Raw genomic sequence first — 19,409 nt, 5'->3', positions numbered from 1 at the left:
CATGTTTGTGTTTGTGGGAGGATTGGTGAAAGCAATCCACCCTGGGTGCAGGCAATAAAAAGTGGGCTATCTATAGAGAATTTAAAAATAATAATAAAGTGGACTAAACATTGTTGCTGTTTCTTAGCACATAGGGCCAGTGATTCTAAACAAAGACTGAATAAATACTCCTTCCTTTCAGGGTGGGCTATCCCCACAGCCTCCACTCTTTAAGTTGCCACTGGACTACTCACTCAATATCTCATAAAGGTACTAAATCTTAGTTATCTTTGTCTATGAACTCTTAGTACAGTGTATATTGAATAACAGATACTTAACAGCTCTTTGTTGAATGAAAATAAGTTGGCCCTTTTCCTATGCTTTCTATGTGGAGAAAGCCTCAATGATTTAAAATCCTAAATCTAGAAATTCATAATATTAAACATAGGCTGAATAATGCTTAAGAAAAAATTGAAAATCTCAGTATTTGACTGACTATACTCTACTAATAAGGCCTCGGTACAAGGCAGTCATAAAGATTTTAAATGATATCAAATAAAGGTGATTATTGGTGAGACAGAAGAATACACTGAACTGATAAAAGTTTTTCTGAAATAATTTCATAGCTCTTCAGGAAGTATAATTTAATATATAGTTTTTCAGTTCAATAATCTTGAACATAAAAGCTATAGTTGTTAGGATATCTGTGAGAGGTGTTTTTTTTTTTTTTCAACAAGAAACAAGGAAACCATTCACAATATTTGCCATAGCATTTTAAATTTATTTGGTGGCTATATTACCATATCATTTAATGTTAAAAATGTCAAGAAAACAGTATAATGCTAAAAATGTAATTATTTCATTTCTTTAAGTTAGTGATCAAACTATAGAATGACTCTTAATAATTAATTTACAACTTTTGTGCTTAAGTTACATTTTATATGAATGCAAGTATAATTACACCCTCAAAGTTTAGCCAAAAGGGTTCAGCCTTTACATTTAGGAGATCTGAATTCTAATGTGGTTATATGACTTTGGGCATATATATTTACCTCCCTGAGACTCAATTTTCCACTCTGTGTAAAAGAGATAATAAAAGTTTCTCTGGCCACAAAATACTGTGATTATTTAAGATGTTTTGTGTGAGAGAACTCTGTAAAAGTACTATTTAAAAAAGAGTTAACATTAGTTCTGTATGTATTTTCTACTACATGACAAAATTAAAATAAAATGAAATGTTTGTTCGAGAATACCTGCCTTAGAACTTAGTATAATATTTTATATTAGACATGAAGTTCAGACACACTGAAGTAAGTTTAAAGAACAGATATTTATGTTTGAAATTGAGATACTCACTGAATAAGATGAAACTAAAAAAAAATGATTGATAAAGAATTGTGGCATGACAGTAGGTAATTACCCTTTTGGTCATTGCCTGATTAGAAAGCAAAATCTTCTAAATATGATCTCAAAAACTTCAGCAACACATAATATTACTGTAATCACAGTAAATGTATACATCGCAATGAGAAAAATGGTCTTCTCAAAGTGTTCTGGCACCATGCATTTTATAACAGTAAATTTTTTCCCGAGAGATCCAGCATCACACAGGTAGAGGGGTTTAACTTGGAAACCAAAGAGGTGAATCTGAAGCCAAAATGCTATCACCTCTAGACTAATTCTTAATAAAACAGAGAGGATATAAATCACAGTGTAGATAGGCTTTTGAAGAATGCATTCTTGATTGATGCTTTTACATGCAGCATAAAGATGGAAAATAGCTCCAGGAACCAGGACAATCACTAGTTGTAAGGCCCAGAACACCTAAAGCATGTCAGAAATATCTTAGTCAAATCAGCCAACATATTACCAAAAACACATGAAAGAGACTGACTCTCAACAGAGGCAAACTTAACAATTCTACGTTCCGTAAGTCTTATGAGCAATAAAAATAATATAATGAAGATAGTAATGTTGAGCATATTTAATTACTAAGATGTTTAAAATTTTAAATTTTAGTAACTGTAAAAATGTATTCCTATTTTGCTGTCCTCACTTACCAATTATGAATAATAATGAAGTATTTTATTCTAGTAGCTACCCAATTTCCATTTTCTAATTACAGGCCTAGAGTATAATACTAACATCAATAGATAACAGAATTGTGGAGATGGAAGAAACTCTTGACCAACTAAAATTAATTTACGTGAAATATATAGCCAGTTAGAGAACAAGTAATAATTCTAGAAATAATACCTGTTAGGGTATTCTTCATCTTATTATGACATTATTGTACATTTAAAAAGAAAACAATTTTTATCTGGCATAGGGGAAGGTTTACGTGCACACAGAAAAACTTACTTGTGGAGTGATTGGCCTAAACTGATTGTAACAGAAGAGATTTATTTCTCTTTTGTCTGGATCACAACTGAAGTGCAAAGCCTCATTCCCATAGACTGCAAAACCTAACACCCCAAGGAAGAACATTCTTACTGATCCAAAGAAAAGGGTGTGGAATTGACCGATCACGGTTGGAGGCTTCACCTGTTAATGGTTTTAGGAGAAAAAGGCGTTTTGAAAACAAACATTAAAGAAGTACATTTTAAAGGATGTTTTCATTTTCACATTTTAAAATATTTAAGATTCATGAATTTTTGAAGCAAGATAGAACTTTAGACCTCATTAAGCCCAATGCAAATTCTGCATCATGAGATTGCTCACCACTTTGCACTCCGAAAGTATGAAATGCAACAGTCAAATAGGGACATGTTGCTAATCAAATGTATAATCTTGGAAATATTTAAAAAGCTCTGAATTCAATGACTATCCTTCCTACCCCTGTAATCCTTTTGCAATAAAATCAAGAGAATCTTAAAATATCTAGGACCTCTTTTAGAAAATTAGATAACAAATCTAATATTAAATTCATTGGTATGCACAGTATCTTAACAACCAAATGATGTTTATTTAATTGTCATTACAGCTTATTTTCCACTTCTTAATTATCAGATTGAGAAGAGAGTGAGCTACTTTAAAACACTAACAGCTAAAAGTACTTCCTGAATTATTCTAGTTATAGTTTTAAATTCAGAATATTCTGAAGTATACGGTTGATATTTATATTATTCTCCATATATGTAGAGGTTCTTATTCATCAACACTTATGAAATCAGGTTAAAATACAAGACAAGACTCAAACAATTGTTTTTTGTTTGTTTGTTTGTATAATACTTACACATCCTTCATAGACGTTTTTGATGTAATTTAGAGACATATCTCAGGAGCTGTTATCCTGGCATCCCTGCGGGTTAATTCTTGACCCACATTGCCACTTCGCTTCTGCCAGAATAAAACTCATATTCTCTCATGACTCTTACAGCAGAAAACACTTATCCCTGCAAATTTCTCTCCCCTCCTCCTTTTCTTTTCTTTTTTTTTTTTTCATAGATCTCTGGGGCCCCAGTCAACTTTCCTATCTCTGTCCCAAAACAAAACAAAACAAAAACAAAGAAAAGCAGAGGGCATGTGGTCAATGTAATAATCCCTTTACTTACACCGTCAGCAGAGCCAGCCAGACAGACAGGAGTGCCAGCAAAGCAAGAGGCCAGTCCAACAAGGGCTCTGAGCACTCAGTGCCTCTCAACTACCTGAGCATTGCCTATATGTAAATCAGTGGATTCTTAAGCTTAGAGTTTTCTCCAAAATTTCCAGTGATCTTCCCCCCCCACCCACCATTTAGGTATGTCTGAAAAGATAATTACACGGGAAATATTCCTGACTCTTTCTTGTTTACTTTTATGGAATAGGACTAATTTCTGGGACATTTAAGAAACTGTAACACAGGTTATGACAGCGATTACAGCATCGAATATTATGGATATGTTGCTATGTTTGTCTTTTTGCTGAATGCTTACTGTGGACGTGGAAAAATCTGCAGTTAGATCTCTATTCTGAGTGAAAAGATAGTGTCCTGCCAACCAAGATGAGACCAGGATCAGCACAAATCATGTGAACAATCCTGCCTTCCCTTTTTTTGTCCTTCAATAAATACATCAAGTGCTAGACATTGTTATGAGTGCTGGGATCAGCAGGGACCAGAACAGACAAGGAGATGCCTTCCAAATGATACATCTGTATAATATCTTCTACCCACTATACTTCCATACAGCCAATGGTGGATCAAATCTGCTTCTTCACCTGCCTTCCTCATCTTAGTTTTGTTTGTGATCTGGGAAAGTTGTAACTCTTGACAACTTCACTGCTTAGCAAGCAGAGAAGTGATTGTATAACACGTGCAATTATAGCCAATGGGCATGGGGCAGTGGCCTTGTTGAATAAGGGTCTTGTACTGGATAGGGAAAATAAACAATGTAATGTTCTCTCAGAGCTGTTGGATGAGAGAAATTGCTGTATATTCTCATCTTCTCAGAAACAGAATTCCAGGTTTGCTATGTATCAGTTTCTATGAAGGGGTATCCAAAAGCCAAACTATCTTTTGCATGGCAGGAATCTTGCTTTGACTTCTACCATGTGCAAAAATGAATGTGTTTGTTTAGACCATTATATACCATGGTGAGACATGTAAAAATCATCAAAGTCTTCCTGTGTTTTTTCAGAGATGAACAAAATTAGCTTGAACCTTAATTGCATGTGTAGATGGGAGAAACACAGTATCATTTTCATTGTTGGGATCTATGAGGGACCAGATAAATAATACTGCTCTTCCCTTTATAGGTTATGATGCAATCAAGTCATAAGACAAAAGGATAAAGCACATGGAGGCCAAAATATCACCCTTATTATACTCTTATTACCATAAAGATTATGTTGGAAGAGGGATGTGGTTTATCTCTTTGGGAAAGTGTGATTCTGAGGCAGACACAGCTGCAGGCCTCGTCAATGCTGTATCACGGCTGCCTTTCCCACATGGAGTGCCTCCCTGCCTCTTTAAGATTTTTGCATGAGAAGAGCAGAGTAGACCTGCTGATCTCTATGGACAACTGGCTTCCAAGGGGAAAATGCTAAGAAGTAAATGATGAATGCCCAGTTTTGCCTTCCAAACGTAAGGTAAAGTCACCAGCTAAGACAGTGGCTCTAGTGACTTGGGCCTCACATGTTTAGCAATTGGTAGGGCTGTTAATTAGGATGACAACCTGAGTTTCTTTACATGCTAACAGCTGAGGGTACCAGAAGCAGCAAAAGAGGACAATCCCCAATATGCAAGCATTATTTAGTCCTCTGCTTGCTTCATGTTTGCTAATGTTACATTAGACAAAGTAAGTTATACCGCCAACCCAGATTCGAGAAATAGCTACTACCTCTTGACGGATCTGCAGGCACATTGCAGAGGTATAGGTACAGAAATAGGAAAAATTTGTGACTAATTTTATATTCTGTCACAATATGTCCTCTGATCACATATATTCATATCTCTCGCACATGTTTTCACCCTCATTCCAGAATGGTGAAAGTCTTATCAAATGCTCTAATTAGGGTTGGAGTTCAAGGTTTTGTGATTTGCTTCATGTGCAAATCTGGATGTGGTTGATATGTGGCTCCTTGTGATCTAGAATCTAATGAAACAAAAGGAAAAGTTATCTTCCACACAACGTTAATGCACAGTAGTGATACAGGGATAGGATGACTCTAACAGACACCTCCACTTCCAAAGTGGAAGAGCAGGAGGCACACTGCTCACTGGCCCATAGCAATTCTGAAATTTTGCATAGGACGTAATGCCAGTTCTCCCTATTCTGAAGGCAGAGAATATCCCATGATTAAGGCATAGTGCTACTCCTTGAAAGATGCTTCCCAGTCTACTGTACTGTACTTCTTAATTGAAGTGGTTTCCTGGTGCATTGTTGTCAATAGTCTGTGGCTCCATCCTCTGTGTTCTTTGCTGAAAATATATGACCACTTTCATCAAAAAATGGTTGCATTTGAAGCTGAATATTTTCCTCAGACTGCTTTCTGCAGAAATTTGGAGGGCCAGAAGTCTTTTTTTAGTTTGACTAATATCCATTTGATTCGAACTAGTAGTTGTTTTGCTTTTGTTTGTTTTGTTTGCTGGTACAACTCTCTTAATCACTTTTTTAGTTTCCAATATATCAGTTTTAATGCACTTAGTTTGAAAAAAGTTATACCCACAATTGTTTTAAAGAAAGGATTAAGCTTCTCTGAGACCATGCTTTTAAAGATTTTTAATAGCTTTGGTCTAATTGGGATGGTCATTAGTCATGTCTTAAATATTTTGAGTTTTACCGAAGGATGTTATAGTCATACTATTGATTTGCTTTAGGAATTTTTACATGCCAGGGACACTAGAAATGATAAACAAACAAACCAAAAAGAATTCCCATGTTGCAAGTCCTGATTCCTCTGTATTTTCCCCAAATTTTGCCTGCAATCTCATCTCTAGGTCCCTTCACTAGGTCATCACTCTCTTCTTATACCTTATCAAATGTGGCTAGGAGTACCAAACTGTTAACTTCTAGAGTTCTTTCTGAATTGCTTCTTAGCCAGAGTCAAATTTTCATTAGTATGTTTTTTATCTTTCATGTTATTTCAGGTGACTATTGTGCTGATTGTCTTCGTATTATATCATATGAGTCACCATATTTCCAACCTGCTACAGTTGTTTTCTCAATGCTTTTCCAGCTTCCACTAATAGTTTCACATTGCTTTTCCTGCCTTTGGTAATAGTTTCTTTGTTACCTTTTCACCTTTTGCCTACTGCCTTGTTCCAAAGATGATGCCACATTTTTAGGGTTTTGTTCTAGTAGTGCCTGATCCTTGGTACCAATATCTGTATCAGTTAAGAATTTTTTCATAACAAGCCACTCTCAAATTTAATGGCCAAAGTAGAAAGCATTTATTTTGCTCATGGTTTAGGAGGTTATTTCTCCTTGTCTGGACTGGCTTAGTGATCTCTGTTGGGTTCTTGAGTGCATATGTGGTTAGTCAACAGGTCAGCTGCCAGGTGGATTATCCAGGATGACTTAACTCACATGTCTGGAGGTTGGCAGACTTGGACCAGAGTGATCGGGGTGACTAAGGCACATGTCTCTTGTCATTCTGGAGACTGGCCCAGACTTCTGCTTGTGGTGGGAATTACAGAATTTCCAAAACAGAGAGTTGAAAAAGCCAAAAGTGCAAGAGCTTTTCAAGCCTCTGCTTGCTTCAGAGTTGCTAAGGTCCAACTAGCCAAAGCAAGTCTCATGGCAACCTTGGGTGGATTCCAGCTCTTGGTAGGAAGATCTGAAGTTACATTCCAATGGCAGGTACGTGGAAATGTGAAGAATGTGTAGTGATTTTACAATCAACCCCATGACTGGGGTAATTAAGTGAGGAAATCTAATATTCAAGAATCTTGCTTGCTTCATAATGCAATTTGGAGATCAAGGATATGTGCATTCTTCCTAGAGAATCAGTTAATTAAAACTAAAGTTTGGGGCCTGCTTGTATGCTGTCCACTGAGCCTTTCTTTCCTGATATGAAAAGGATGTGAGAAGAACGAGAGCAAATGGGAAAATACTCTCCTATAATAAAAATCCAATAATAATATATTAGCCTATGGAATGGTTTCTATTTGCTATTAAGTATTTTAAATAAATTATCTCCCTGAATTCTTACAACTCTGTGATATATGTTCTCTTATAGGTCTATTTTACAGACAAAGCCTAGAGAGTTTAAGTTACAGTTAGTAGATGGCAAAACCAGGTAGTGAAAGATAGTGAATGAATTGCTTGTTGTTAACTGGTGAGCTGTAGGCACATGAGAATATTATTAGGCTGATTGTTAGGACCCTGAAACATGAGGAATTAGGGGGGAGTAAGTCCAGACTTTCTTATTTTCTCCTGCAAAAAGCTCAGAGGTTATTGGTGCTGTGGAGGCTGGCCATTTTCCCATGCTCCTGGCCTGATCTCAATGTGAAGAGGAAAAGCCAAGCAGAGAACTAACCCAGTATAATACGTGCCAGGGGAGTACTTGAGAAATGTGAAGGACTCCACAGAAATGAAGTCAGCTAAATTTCTTTCTCATTTGGTATCCATGTGAGGAGGGCAGACCATATGGGCTCTGGAATCAAAAAACCTATGTTTGAACACCAGTTTTACCACTTGGTTAGATCTGAGATCTCGGGAAAATTATTTACCATCTCTGAATCTCAGTTTCTCCAACTGGGGATGATGGCAGTATTTACCTCACAGAGTTGTTGTATGAGGATTATTAAAGTATTTGGGAAAACATTCTTCCTGTGCTTAATGAGACCCCAAATCATCCGTTATTTTCTATTAATTTTTCTTAGTTATGCAGACTATAGAATATTCAATTAATAATCCACTTTAAGCAAGTAAGAGTCACTGCTTTCTTCAACATAAAGAACATTTGTATTGGCCATGAAGAACATTTTTGGGAAGAATGAATAACATGGAAATCCCACTTTTTAAAAAAAAAATTTGTTGATGTTTAATTGACATATAACGTTATGTTGGTTTCAGGTGTACAATGTAATGATTTGTTATTTGTCTATGTTGCAATATGATCACCATGGTAAATCTAGTTAACATTTGTTGCCATCCATAGTTACAAAATTTTTTTTCTTGTGATAAGAACTTTTAAGATTTATTCTTTCAGTAACTTTGAAATATGCATGTCTATTTTCAATGTTTCTCCTCTGTCTCTGTTTAATCTTTTTTGGGAAGGAGTTTCTCTTCCTTTAAAGTCTACTAAGATGCCAAGACTAGTGGGATTGAAGCCCAGGGAAGCTTTGAGTAAATTTAATCACTAAAACATAACTCTGCTGTCCCAGCTCCAAAGATTTTAAAATGACCCAGTCACCTCCATCAGTTTCCTGAGTAAATGGCCCAAAATTTGAGGCTCGCTTGCTCAAACTTGCTTAAAGCTTTTAACTTCAGCAGAGGAGTAAAAACAGGTTCAGATCTTTTTCTACTACTACTGTTATTACTATTACTACTACTGCTTTCACACACACACACACGCACACAAATGCATACACAAATTGCTGACATTTATTGATTACTACTATTTTCCGGTCCTGCTCTAAACTACGGGAGTCATGTATAATCTTTTGCCAGATATTCTTGGAGTCCTAAAATTTCTGAGATTAAAAACATTTAAGACCTGTGTGGTCTAGCCCGGAAAGGGGATAAACCTCTAATTTTGCACAGAACTCAAGATAGGATCAAATGAAATAACAGTGTAGAAAAGCACTAGTCAGGATGGCTAACACATATCAACCCATAAATATTTTTTCATTATTACTATTTGCAATCTGTTCTAAATTAATACTTTAAACCTAGTCATAGGTATTGTTTTAGAGCTATGTTTTTTTACATGTTTGTGCTTATTCACCTTCATTTTTTTCATTCACCCAGTAAATACTGAGTACCTAAAATATTAGCTGCTATGTACATTGTTGGAAATGTGTGAGAATAATATAGCTCCTGCCTTCACTGGGTTTATAGCAGAGCATGTGTGTATGAATGTATAAATATATGTGACTGACGTTTATCATGCTGATAATTTGTTTGAAATAAAGCATGATTTATAGTTATCCTTCAGAGTACGGTCACAAACTATCTTGGCTTATTTTACATCTGGCAAACAAGGAGAAATAATCTCTATAAGTTTCCTCCTTTGATTCTCAGAGTTTTGTATTGTGGTACAGTAATTTACTCTCCTCTCATGAGATATCCAATGACTGTTGAGTGGGATGAAATAGAGATCAATTTAGGTACTCCCAGTAGTAGATTTCGCAGAAGGACAGCCGAGATAAGGCAATCTGGACAGGTGCCTCAATTCATAAATCACAATCCTTAACCAATTCGCATCTCACTGAAATCTCTGACCTGCCAAAATTGGGTTTGTCTTTCTGCATGAATAATTTATATTCTCTGGAATGGAACTGGGGATGCCTTAGCAGAAAGGATCAATAACCAATCATGTTATTTTAGGCAAATGATTTAACTTCCTGGGTTGCATTTCCATTTCTCCAAAAGGAATAGGCTGGATTCCGCAATCAATAATTTCACAATTCTATGGTTTTATGATTCTAAGTCTTATAACCATAGTTGGAGCTATTATACTTGCTGTGAGATTTACTGTGAGTAATTTGTATGTTACCATAATTGCTTGACCTAATGGTTAAATTGAAGGCCTCATTTTTCATCTTCATCAATGAGTTTGTGCATTTCCTATTTCCAATATGCCTATATTGCATGGTTTCTAGTTATATAACACATATGCCTTATTTCTTTTTCAGATGTTTCATCCATACAGTCAAGCCCCATAGGGGAATACAGTCTATAAATCGAGAAGACCTGAATTTGTGTCTTTTTCTACCATTAGGGTTGTTATTTAAACATTCTGTGTTAACTCTGCAAGTTTTAGTTTTTCTAATTGTAAAGTGGGGAAAATAACTCTTACCCAGTAGCTGCTGTAATTAAATGAGAGAATATATGAGGTAATATCTAGCACAATGCCTGACACTAGTTAGTTGATTTCTCAATAAATACTACTTTTGCTCTCATTACGGAGACTAGACTCATTGTATCAAACTTGAGAGGAAGTACACCAAATAGGTCAAAACGTGGGTTCTTGAATCAGCAAACATAGATTTGAATCACAGCTTGTGATGAAAATGCCTCAGGAAAATTAGCTAACAACACAAAGCCTCATTTTCCTCAACTGCTGGGATTTGTTGAGCTCTCTGGATCTGTGGATTTGTTTTCAACAAATTTGGGGGAAAAATCAGCCATTATTTCTTCAAATATCTTTCTGTCCTTTTCCCCTTTTATTCTGAAACTCCAATTACATAGGTGCTAGAGTGCTTTATATGGTACCTGATCCTCTCTCTAAATGTTTCTTCTCATTGTGAATAGTTCTTATGTTAATGTCACTGATATTTTCTTCTACAGGGTCTCATCTGAAGTTAGTCCTACTCAGGGCATTTTTCATCTGTGATATTGTATATTTATCTCTAGGACAAAAGTCAGTGAACTGTAGCCCATGGATCAGCCACCCCTTTTGTAAAATAAGGTTTTACTGCAACATAGCCACGCCCATTCATTTATGTATTGTCTGTGCTACAAGGTCAGAGTAGTTGCAACGGAGGTCATACGGCCCATAAACCTAAAATATTTACCATCTGGCCGTTTAAGAAAAAAAGTTTGCCAACCTTTCTAGGGCCAATCCTGCTCTACAAGTTGAATGTGGGTTTTTTTTTTTTTTTTAATCTTCTATTTCTCAATCATCATGTAATATTTTTCTCTACCATTTTAAAGGTAGATGGGGTATATTTTAGTAATTGTTTTGTTTTCTTTTTTGTCTATTCTAATGATCAATTTTTTCCTCATTATGAATGATATGTTCCTGTTTTTTGTATGCCTAGTAATTTTTAACTGAATTGCTGACATTTTGTTGGTGGCTGTATTTTGTTGATTTCCTTTCACTGGTATTAGAATTTGTCCTGGTACACAGGTAGACTACTTGAGTCAGTTGGATACCTTCAGGTTTGATTTCAGCGTGTTAAGATGGGTTTAGGTTAGCTTGTAGTCAGGCAAATCTAGGCTCATAACTAAAGAAGTATGTATGTATCCTGTGTATTCTATAGGGTACACATTGCATTACAAAGTCTTTCCACGCTGGCTGAGGAAACACAAACTATTCTCAACCCAGTTTGCACTTCAACTCTTTATGGGTGGTTTTCTCTGACCTTGAGAAGTTTCTTCTATTCATGAGCAGATCTGCACTCAGTCAAAGCCTCAAATGGACCCCTCTGATCTCTAGAGTTCTCTGTTTAGCTCCTGGCTCTATAATACTCTGCCCTCTAAATTCTAGCCATTTTGTCTCTTCAAACACTGACTTCTGATTCCTCGATTCAGTGAGGCCACTGAGCAATGTTAGGGTTTCCACTTCCTGAACTGGGGGGAGGGGTGCTGAACTGCCCCTAGGGAATAAGCTCATGCAGTCTGAGCTTGCCTGGTTTATTTCTCTCTTCTCAGTGACTTCAGTACTGTGCTGCTTGTTTTCCAATGGCTGCCCCAAATTTTACAATGATTGCTACTTTTTTTGGTCCAGTTTTCTAGTTTTCCCATCCAATTTGTATTATTCTATTTCTACTATAACACAAAAGCCTTTAAAACTAGTTTCATCATTCTCAATAATGTTCTGAAGGGTAAAGATCATGGGATCTCTGAGCAAATATAATTTCAATTTTGCAGTATTTGTAATACAGTAGATCTTACTTTACACTTAAAATTAAGAAGTCAACAGAATTCTATCCGAGGGTCAAATAGTTTAGGGTCAGCAGTAAGTCAGGCTGTGTTGATAATTTAGTACAGTTGCTTAGCATGAGGGAGTCTGAAATGCTTCATTACAATCTCTGTGACTGATTGGTTGTGTTATATTGGATACATTTCTGCTTTTTCCCTGGGTTTCAATTTCCCATCTATAACAAAAAATAATAATAATACCCACCTCATAGGGTGATAGATTATGTATTTAACATAGTATCTAGCACTGTAAGTACCAAATTAACATAAAACATTATTGTGTTGTTGTTGATATGATTGTTTTTGAGAAGTTGTTCATTTGTTGTACTGAAGATGAGTCTGCAGGCCTTTAAGTGGAAAGGCCCACCCATGCTAGAGTCCTTGGAAATTCTTGGCGCTTTACCATTTGGATGAAAGCAGACCAATTAACTTGGTTGCAACTGACTGGACCAGCTCTCAGGGCACCAGCCAAAGCTATCCATGAATTGGCTTGATTCAGAAGGCTAAGCCTGATGAGGTCTTCTTATTTAGATGAGTCACATCTCCTTTTCTGGTGTGATAAAGGCTATGGTGCTTTTCCTACATACCATCCACCACTGCTAGGAATATTGGCTGCTGACAGGGCCCAGTTACAACCTTCGCTGAGCATAGCCCTCTGCTGCAGGGAAATGTCTCACCTGAGCAAGTGTTCCTTCCCAGAGGGTGACACGTAGCCAGAAACTGGCTGATGAAGAGCTAAAAAGTCTGCTCGCATTCTATTTCAGAACAACTCTGAAGGGCATCCCAGCGTTTGGGATGATGGAACCTTCAGGTGCAACTGCTTTGCAGGAGTTTCTTCGTCTGCTCAGTCCTGCCTTCCTCATTTCTTTCTGGGGTCAATTCTTAAAAGCATTCTTCAGTAAACCTCCTGCATACACATTGTCATCTCATAATTTGTTCCTAAGATGCTTGGGGAACATGAGTGTGAAACACACACAAATGAGAGGATGTTGTATTCTCAGTGCAGAAAAACCCATTGCTCTCGCGCTCTCTGAGACCGGACATAGGCGTCTGAATTGGGTGTATTGACAGCAAGCGTTACTGTATAACTGCTCAGATGGTTTCCTATGCCTCCCTTCCCTGTGAGTCTTAACTACAACATTCTGCCACCCAAATGAACATGGAAATATTTATCTTTTTAAACTGAGCATGTGTTCCTGAATACATCTCAAGCCTGATGCACCTGACCTTAAAAAGGAAGGAAATATATGGAGGAAATGTAGAAGAGGGGGCAGTAGTTAGACCAATTAGTCCCCTGACATAAAAAAAAAAAAAAAAAAGCCCTGGAGGCAGCCTAGGTGTTTGTCCCTCAGCTGTGCCAGAAGATGGAATATTTTTTGGCTGTCAGATTCGCATTAACTTCCCAAAGACTTCTAGGCCCCCTGACACTTTTAAAATAGTCATTATAGGGCGCCTGGGTGGCTCAGTTGGTTAAGCGACTGCCTTCGGCTCAGGTCATGATCCTGGAGTCCCGGGATCGAGTCCCGCATTGGGCTCCCTGCTCGGCAGGGGGTCTGCTTCTCCCTCTGCCCTCTTCCCTCTCGTGCTCCCTGTCTCTCATTCTCTCTCTCTCAAATAAATAAATAAAATCTTTAAAAAAAAATAAAAAATAAATAAAATAAAATAGTCATTATATCCCAAAAGATCTTTAGAACATAGGCATTTCTCCTAAGAGTGATTCCTAGATAAACCTTAAGGGATATTATGGTAATTTCTCAATGAATGGCTTCTTCATTATGAAATAACCTGCATCTTATAAACGTGATTTTGGAGGGCTCTTATCTTGAAGTTACCACAAATTGCCATTGACAAATGAAAAACTTTGGCATCAGGATTGGCTATGTGCGCATGATTTTTTTTTTTTTTTAAAGATTTTATTTATTTGAGAGAGAGAATGAGAGACAGAGAGCACGAGAGGGAAGAGGGTCAGAGGGAGAAGCAGACCCCCTGCTCAGCAGGGAGCCTGATGCGGGACTCGATCCCGGGACTCCAGGATCATGACCTGAGCCGAAGGCAGTCGCTTAACCAACTCAGCCACCCAGGCGCCCCCTATGTGTGCATGATTAATATTCTTAGTAGTAACTTAGTGATGACTACAGATATGGGTGTATTAACATAGCCTTTCAACATGTTCAAGTTTTCATGTGATTTCAAATTATTTAAATGGTAAAAGAGTTAGTGAGCATTACGGCACTGTAGCTGGATGCTTTAGATTTATTAGTTGGAGGGTTATTTTCATCTTTCTGAAAAAATACGGAATTATTAAATTTGTGCATGCCAAATTTTATTTTTTTGTTTTTTGTGAACCAGGTATCTGTAGGGAGGTACATGCCTGACATCAAATGGTTTTTGTAAAATCATTTGCTATAGAGTCAAACTCAAAAAACTCATGCTTAGTACTACTCTTTGTTGATGCTTGTCCCTGATTTCACTCCAATTTTCATCAACATAAGTTCCATAAGTCATCAATTTGTTGTAATTTTTCAACATTGGATATACTGAGAAATTGTCAGTACTTTTGTCATAAACTTTAGTGTGGGAAAAATTAATGATTCTATGTTTGGTAAGGTGTACCGTAATTGCTGCTTAATTTTAGTATATGTTGAATCATATTTTGTATTTTTGAAATACATAGCATTCCTTTAATTTATGAAATGCTTATAGAATCAAACTTCAATGCATATATTCAGTCTTATGTGCACAAATTCCAGATTACTGAATTAAAACCCTGTGCTAAATTGCTGGGCTATCATTAGAATTTCCATTCCTTATTCCCTTTGTGACATGTTACCAGGGAAAATTCATTGCTTTGAATAATAATGAGCTTGAGACAAATTTAGCTTTTGAAAGCTGATTAATGCCTTTCTCTGTTTTGAACACCTAATATATAAACCACCTTTGCTTCTTTTTGTAAAGAAAATTTAATGGCTATTTTTCTATGAATTCCTACTTATTAAGTATTGGAATGTGCTAATTTATCTTTAAAATGTTAATATAGATCTTGGGATGGAAATGTACTGGAGCTAGTAAAATATGAAACCATATGTGAGATGACATTATTAATATGCTACTAACTATAATTATTTCAGTTTTATGAGTCATATGAACTAAAACCATCGCATATTCTCTGATAGTTTCAGAAGGAGTGATTTTTCCAGCTTTATATGTTAGGGGTATAAACTTTTCAAGGTATTAAAAGGCCCTGTGAGTATCTAATGAACTTGTCATCACAAGCATTTTTAGACACTCCAGTGAGTGGAAACCAATCACATTTTTTATTGTTTGTTATTGAGATACAAATAGCTTAAGATGAGTTGTGTGCTGAAAATTTCTAATAGCACTTTTTATCTGTAAAATTAATATGGGACTTCTTATTTTGGGTGAGGTAGCAGGTTTCTAATTATATTAATCATGGTAATGTTAGAAGTTAATTTATTAAAAGCAATTATATTAAGGTATTAAGGACAAAGAAAATAATTATGGGGTTATTTGGCTAACAACAGTTAAAATTTACAGTAACAATAAGCTGAAAGATGATTTTGTGCCAACAGATCTGTTAAAAATATGTAACACTGAATTATTAATAGAAACTTAAATGGATAAGAAAATAAAAGAATGTCTCAATAGTACCCAGAGGAAAATTGTTCATCAGTTATCAAATGACACAAAAGATCTTGTGAAAAAGCAGGACCTTGCTGGGGTGTATTCCCTGGAGTCAGTAGACAGAGCATTTTGGAATTGAATGGTATCGCAGATGTGCTATAGAGACCTTCCATTGATTGCTGATTTGTCAGAAGCAGAAGCATCAACAACCTATGAGCGTTTCAAGACTGTTAGTGAATGTATGGTTCCAGTAATTTATCCTTGAGTCCTTTATAAAAGGCTCTAAGTATAGAAATCCTTGAATTTCTTGGTATCCAAAAAGATTTTAATAGTTCTTCATACCCCCTTGGAGCCAAATATTCTATGTACAGCTTCTTATAATAATTTTAGGCTGAAGATAAATTTTTGTGTAGATGTGGGCATATGTGCTTAGATAAGTGTATTTTTTTTTGTGAGATTAAGATACTGCAGAGAGCAATGGGTATTGAAATTCTTTCTTTGATTTAACATTTCTGTGAAATCATAATTCAAAGTCTTTGGATAATTTTTCACAACCATTACCCATATGTCAAATTCCAAAAGAGCTCAGTGTTTTAATTTAATGCCAAATATTAGAACTAAGAACTTAAAAAAAAAAAGCATTCATAGAAAGAAAGAACGATAATGCCTTTCTAGTGATTGAATATCTCTCCCCTCCTGTTCCTCTACTTCTACTAGTGCAGTTCAGGTCTGGTATTAATAGTTTGAGACTGTCTTCTTCTTGCTCTATTACCTGCTCAAACGCTTCTACACCCAAAGCTGGAGTAATTGTTCTATATATGGTTTTGTTGTTTCCGTCCAAAATCATCTTTGCTTCCCAAATTTTAAGGACCATAGACTACACACCTTAATTTAGCATTTTGAGTATTCCGTAAGTTGGCCTTTTTCACTCTGTTCTCCCATTCTTCTAGAAAAATCTATGCTTCAGCCACTTCAGACTATCTCCTACACCTCAAATGTGCCTTCTTTTCCATATGTAGATCCTTTGCATTTTCCAAAATGCCCTATTTTATCTTCCCACCATACTGTTTATTTTCCCCACTAAAGTCCTACCCATTTAGGGGGCTAAATTTACATTTCTTATGTCAATGATTCCATCCCTGATCAACTGAACTAACAGCAAATTTTCTCTCTGAATTTTCAAAACATTTGGCAATGCACAGGGCTAATACTAGGCCACTTAACATCTTTGAACAAATTAGAATAACCGGTGAGCAGACTATGACTCTAAGTGAAGTAGGGAAAAGTACCTCTTAATCCATGCAGATGGAGCTCTTTGCCAAAATGCGGGGCTTAATGAACAGATTCACCAGACTTCAGTTATCTTTTCTGTCACTGTCTAGCTGGCTGACCTTGGGTATAGTATTTTACCTCTCTAGATTTAGTTTTCTTCCCTGGAAAATGGGGATAATAATATGAAATTCATACCATTGCTAAGACTAATATGTGAGATAATGAACGTAGATTGTCTAGCTGGATATTTGGCATATAAACCCTAATCAGTAAATTGTAATGACCTTTATAATTATTATGTTTTATGCTACCATCCTTAGTTTCAGGGCTAGTCTGTTTTTCTCCTTGAATTAAAGTTTCAGGTATGGAAATTAAATATATTTGTAGACACAAATGCATTTTTGTTTTTTTGACTGGAATGTTTACTGATGATCTTTATCAGATCAGTGCTTCCTAAATAAATATTAACAAGACTACATTTCTTGAACCAAGATGTTATTTTCTCCTGCTGTTGACATTAGCTCAATACATACAGAAATACAAGACCAGACACAGAAAATATATATGAGGAAGGTAGTAGTCTTATTAATACCCTGACCTTGATTTAAAGTTATGATAAATTTTGAGAAAGACATTTGTTAGTATGATCAAACATTCCCACTCAACTAATGAGAACACTTTCCATTTTCTGAAAGACAATTTGTGAAAAAATATCAGATTACTGACCACAAAAATCTCAAAACCACCTAGTTATCTGGAAAAAACAGCAATAGAGATGATTCTCCATACAACACCAAAGAAAAAGACCTTAACCTTGACCCATGGAGATTGCCTTCAAGGTGACAAAGTAATTTATTTTTCTAACCTAGGCTCATTCAAATTCTTGTCTTCTCTGGCAATATTGCTGCAGGTTATATTCGGTGGACCAAATTCATATCAGTCTTTTAACCTCTCCAGAGCTTTTTGTAACTGCGTGTATTGGCTTTGAGTGAAACTTTCCTACTTCATAATTGGGCTCTTCATGCTGAGAAACCTCTGGGGGATCCAGAGGGACAGCCAGGAAGATGTGAATGTTGGAGGGAATTGGGCCAAAGGAAGGTATCTGTTAAGCATTCATATATTTGCATTTGGAGAGTGTAAGTGACTTCAATATTTGGGCTATGTTTATATTTATGAAATATGAAAACCTCCATGTGAAAAGGAAACACTCAAGTAAAAATTGACAATTCAGGCAAAAATGACAAATATTTGAATGTTTAGAGATATTTAGATGCTTCCAGATTCTGTTGACTGCTTGTTATATAATTGGATACTCTGGATAAGAAAATAAGCAACATTAGCATTGTTTGATTCCTCAGTCCTGGTGTTCTACCTGTACTATGTATATAGTTGAAAAAAATGAGTGTAATGAATGCATTTAATAAAATATATGGGATTATTTCATTTTTATTTTATTAATTACTATTTTATATTGTTTTGTTTTTTATTATTATTTTATTACTTCAGACATGATCCACAGGTAGATTGTAAAACAACTAAAGTTTGTGAGAGGAACTTTTCTTGCAAGAAATCATTCTGTTTCATAAAACTCACCAACAGTCAAAAGTCAATGAACTCAGTAAGTTCTTCATGTGCTTCATGACTCAGTAGTTGCAGCAAAATCGGAAGTTTGAATTACCAACTCCATTTTTGATAATGAAGTCTTCTTTTTTTTTTTAAGATTTTATTTATTTGACAGAGAGAGACACAGCGAAAGAGGGAACACAAGCAGAGGGAGTGGGAGAGGGAGAAGCAGGCTTCCCACCGAGCAGGGAGCCCGATGTGGGGCTCGATCCCAGGACCCTGGGATCGTGACCTGAGCTGAAGGCAGATGCTTAACGACTGAGCCACCCAGGCGCCCCAATAATGAAGTCTTCTTATGCATTTTTAATGAAGTCTTCTTATGCATACAGAATCTCAGAGATTCAATGCATTTTCAGAACAGAAAAATAAATACGACTTTAGGCTATAAGACTAACCCCTTTACTTTTTTTTTTTTTTAAAGATTTTATTTATTTATTTGAGACAGAGAGAATGAGAGACAGAGAGCATGAGAGGGAGGAGGGTCAGAGGGAGAAGCAGACTCCCTGCCGAGCAGGGAGCCCGATGCGGGACTCGATCCAGGGACTCCAGGATCATGACCTGAGCCGAAGGCAGTCGCTTAACCAACTGAGCCACCCAGGC

The 19,409-nt window shown here is 36.3% G+C and overlaps 2 protein-coding genes across 2 annotated transcripts in view; one reads left to right on the top strand and one right to left on the bottom strand.

Annotated features, from left to right (window-relative positions):
• Positions 1–19,409, top strand: part of NMBR (neuromedin B receptor) — a 54,561-nt gene that overhangs the window by 6,785 nt on the left and 28,367 nt on the right. The gene's annotated exons all lie outside the window — the stretch shown is intronic.
• Positions 808–16,761, bottom strand: GJE1 (gap junction protein epsilon 1). The gene is made up of 4 exons (XM_081829378.1): positions 16,687–16,761; positions 14,501–14,554; positions 2,329–2,523; positions 808–1,803 (listed from the first exon to the last, which is right to left on the bottom strand). Exons 1-4 carry the CDS (start codon positions 16,759–16,761, stop codon positions 1,408–1,410), a joined length of 720 nt encoding a protein of 239 aa, XP_081685504.1. The 3' UTR covers positions 808–1,407.

The sequence above is a fragment of the Leptonychotes weddellii genome, chromosome 8, assembly GCF_054177405.1.
Source record: "Leptonychotes weddellii isolate Sample4059 chromosome 8, ASM5417740v2, whole genome shotgun sequence".
Taxonomy (NCBI): domain Eukaryota; kingdom Metazoa; phylum Chordata; class Mammalia; order Carnivora; family Phocidae; genus Leptonychotes; species Leptonychotes weddellii.
The sequence above is the reverse complement of the archived record's forward strand: the minus strand, read 5'-3'. Positions and strand labels throughout refer to the sequence as shown.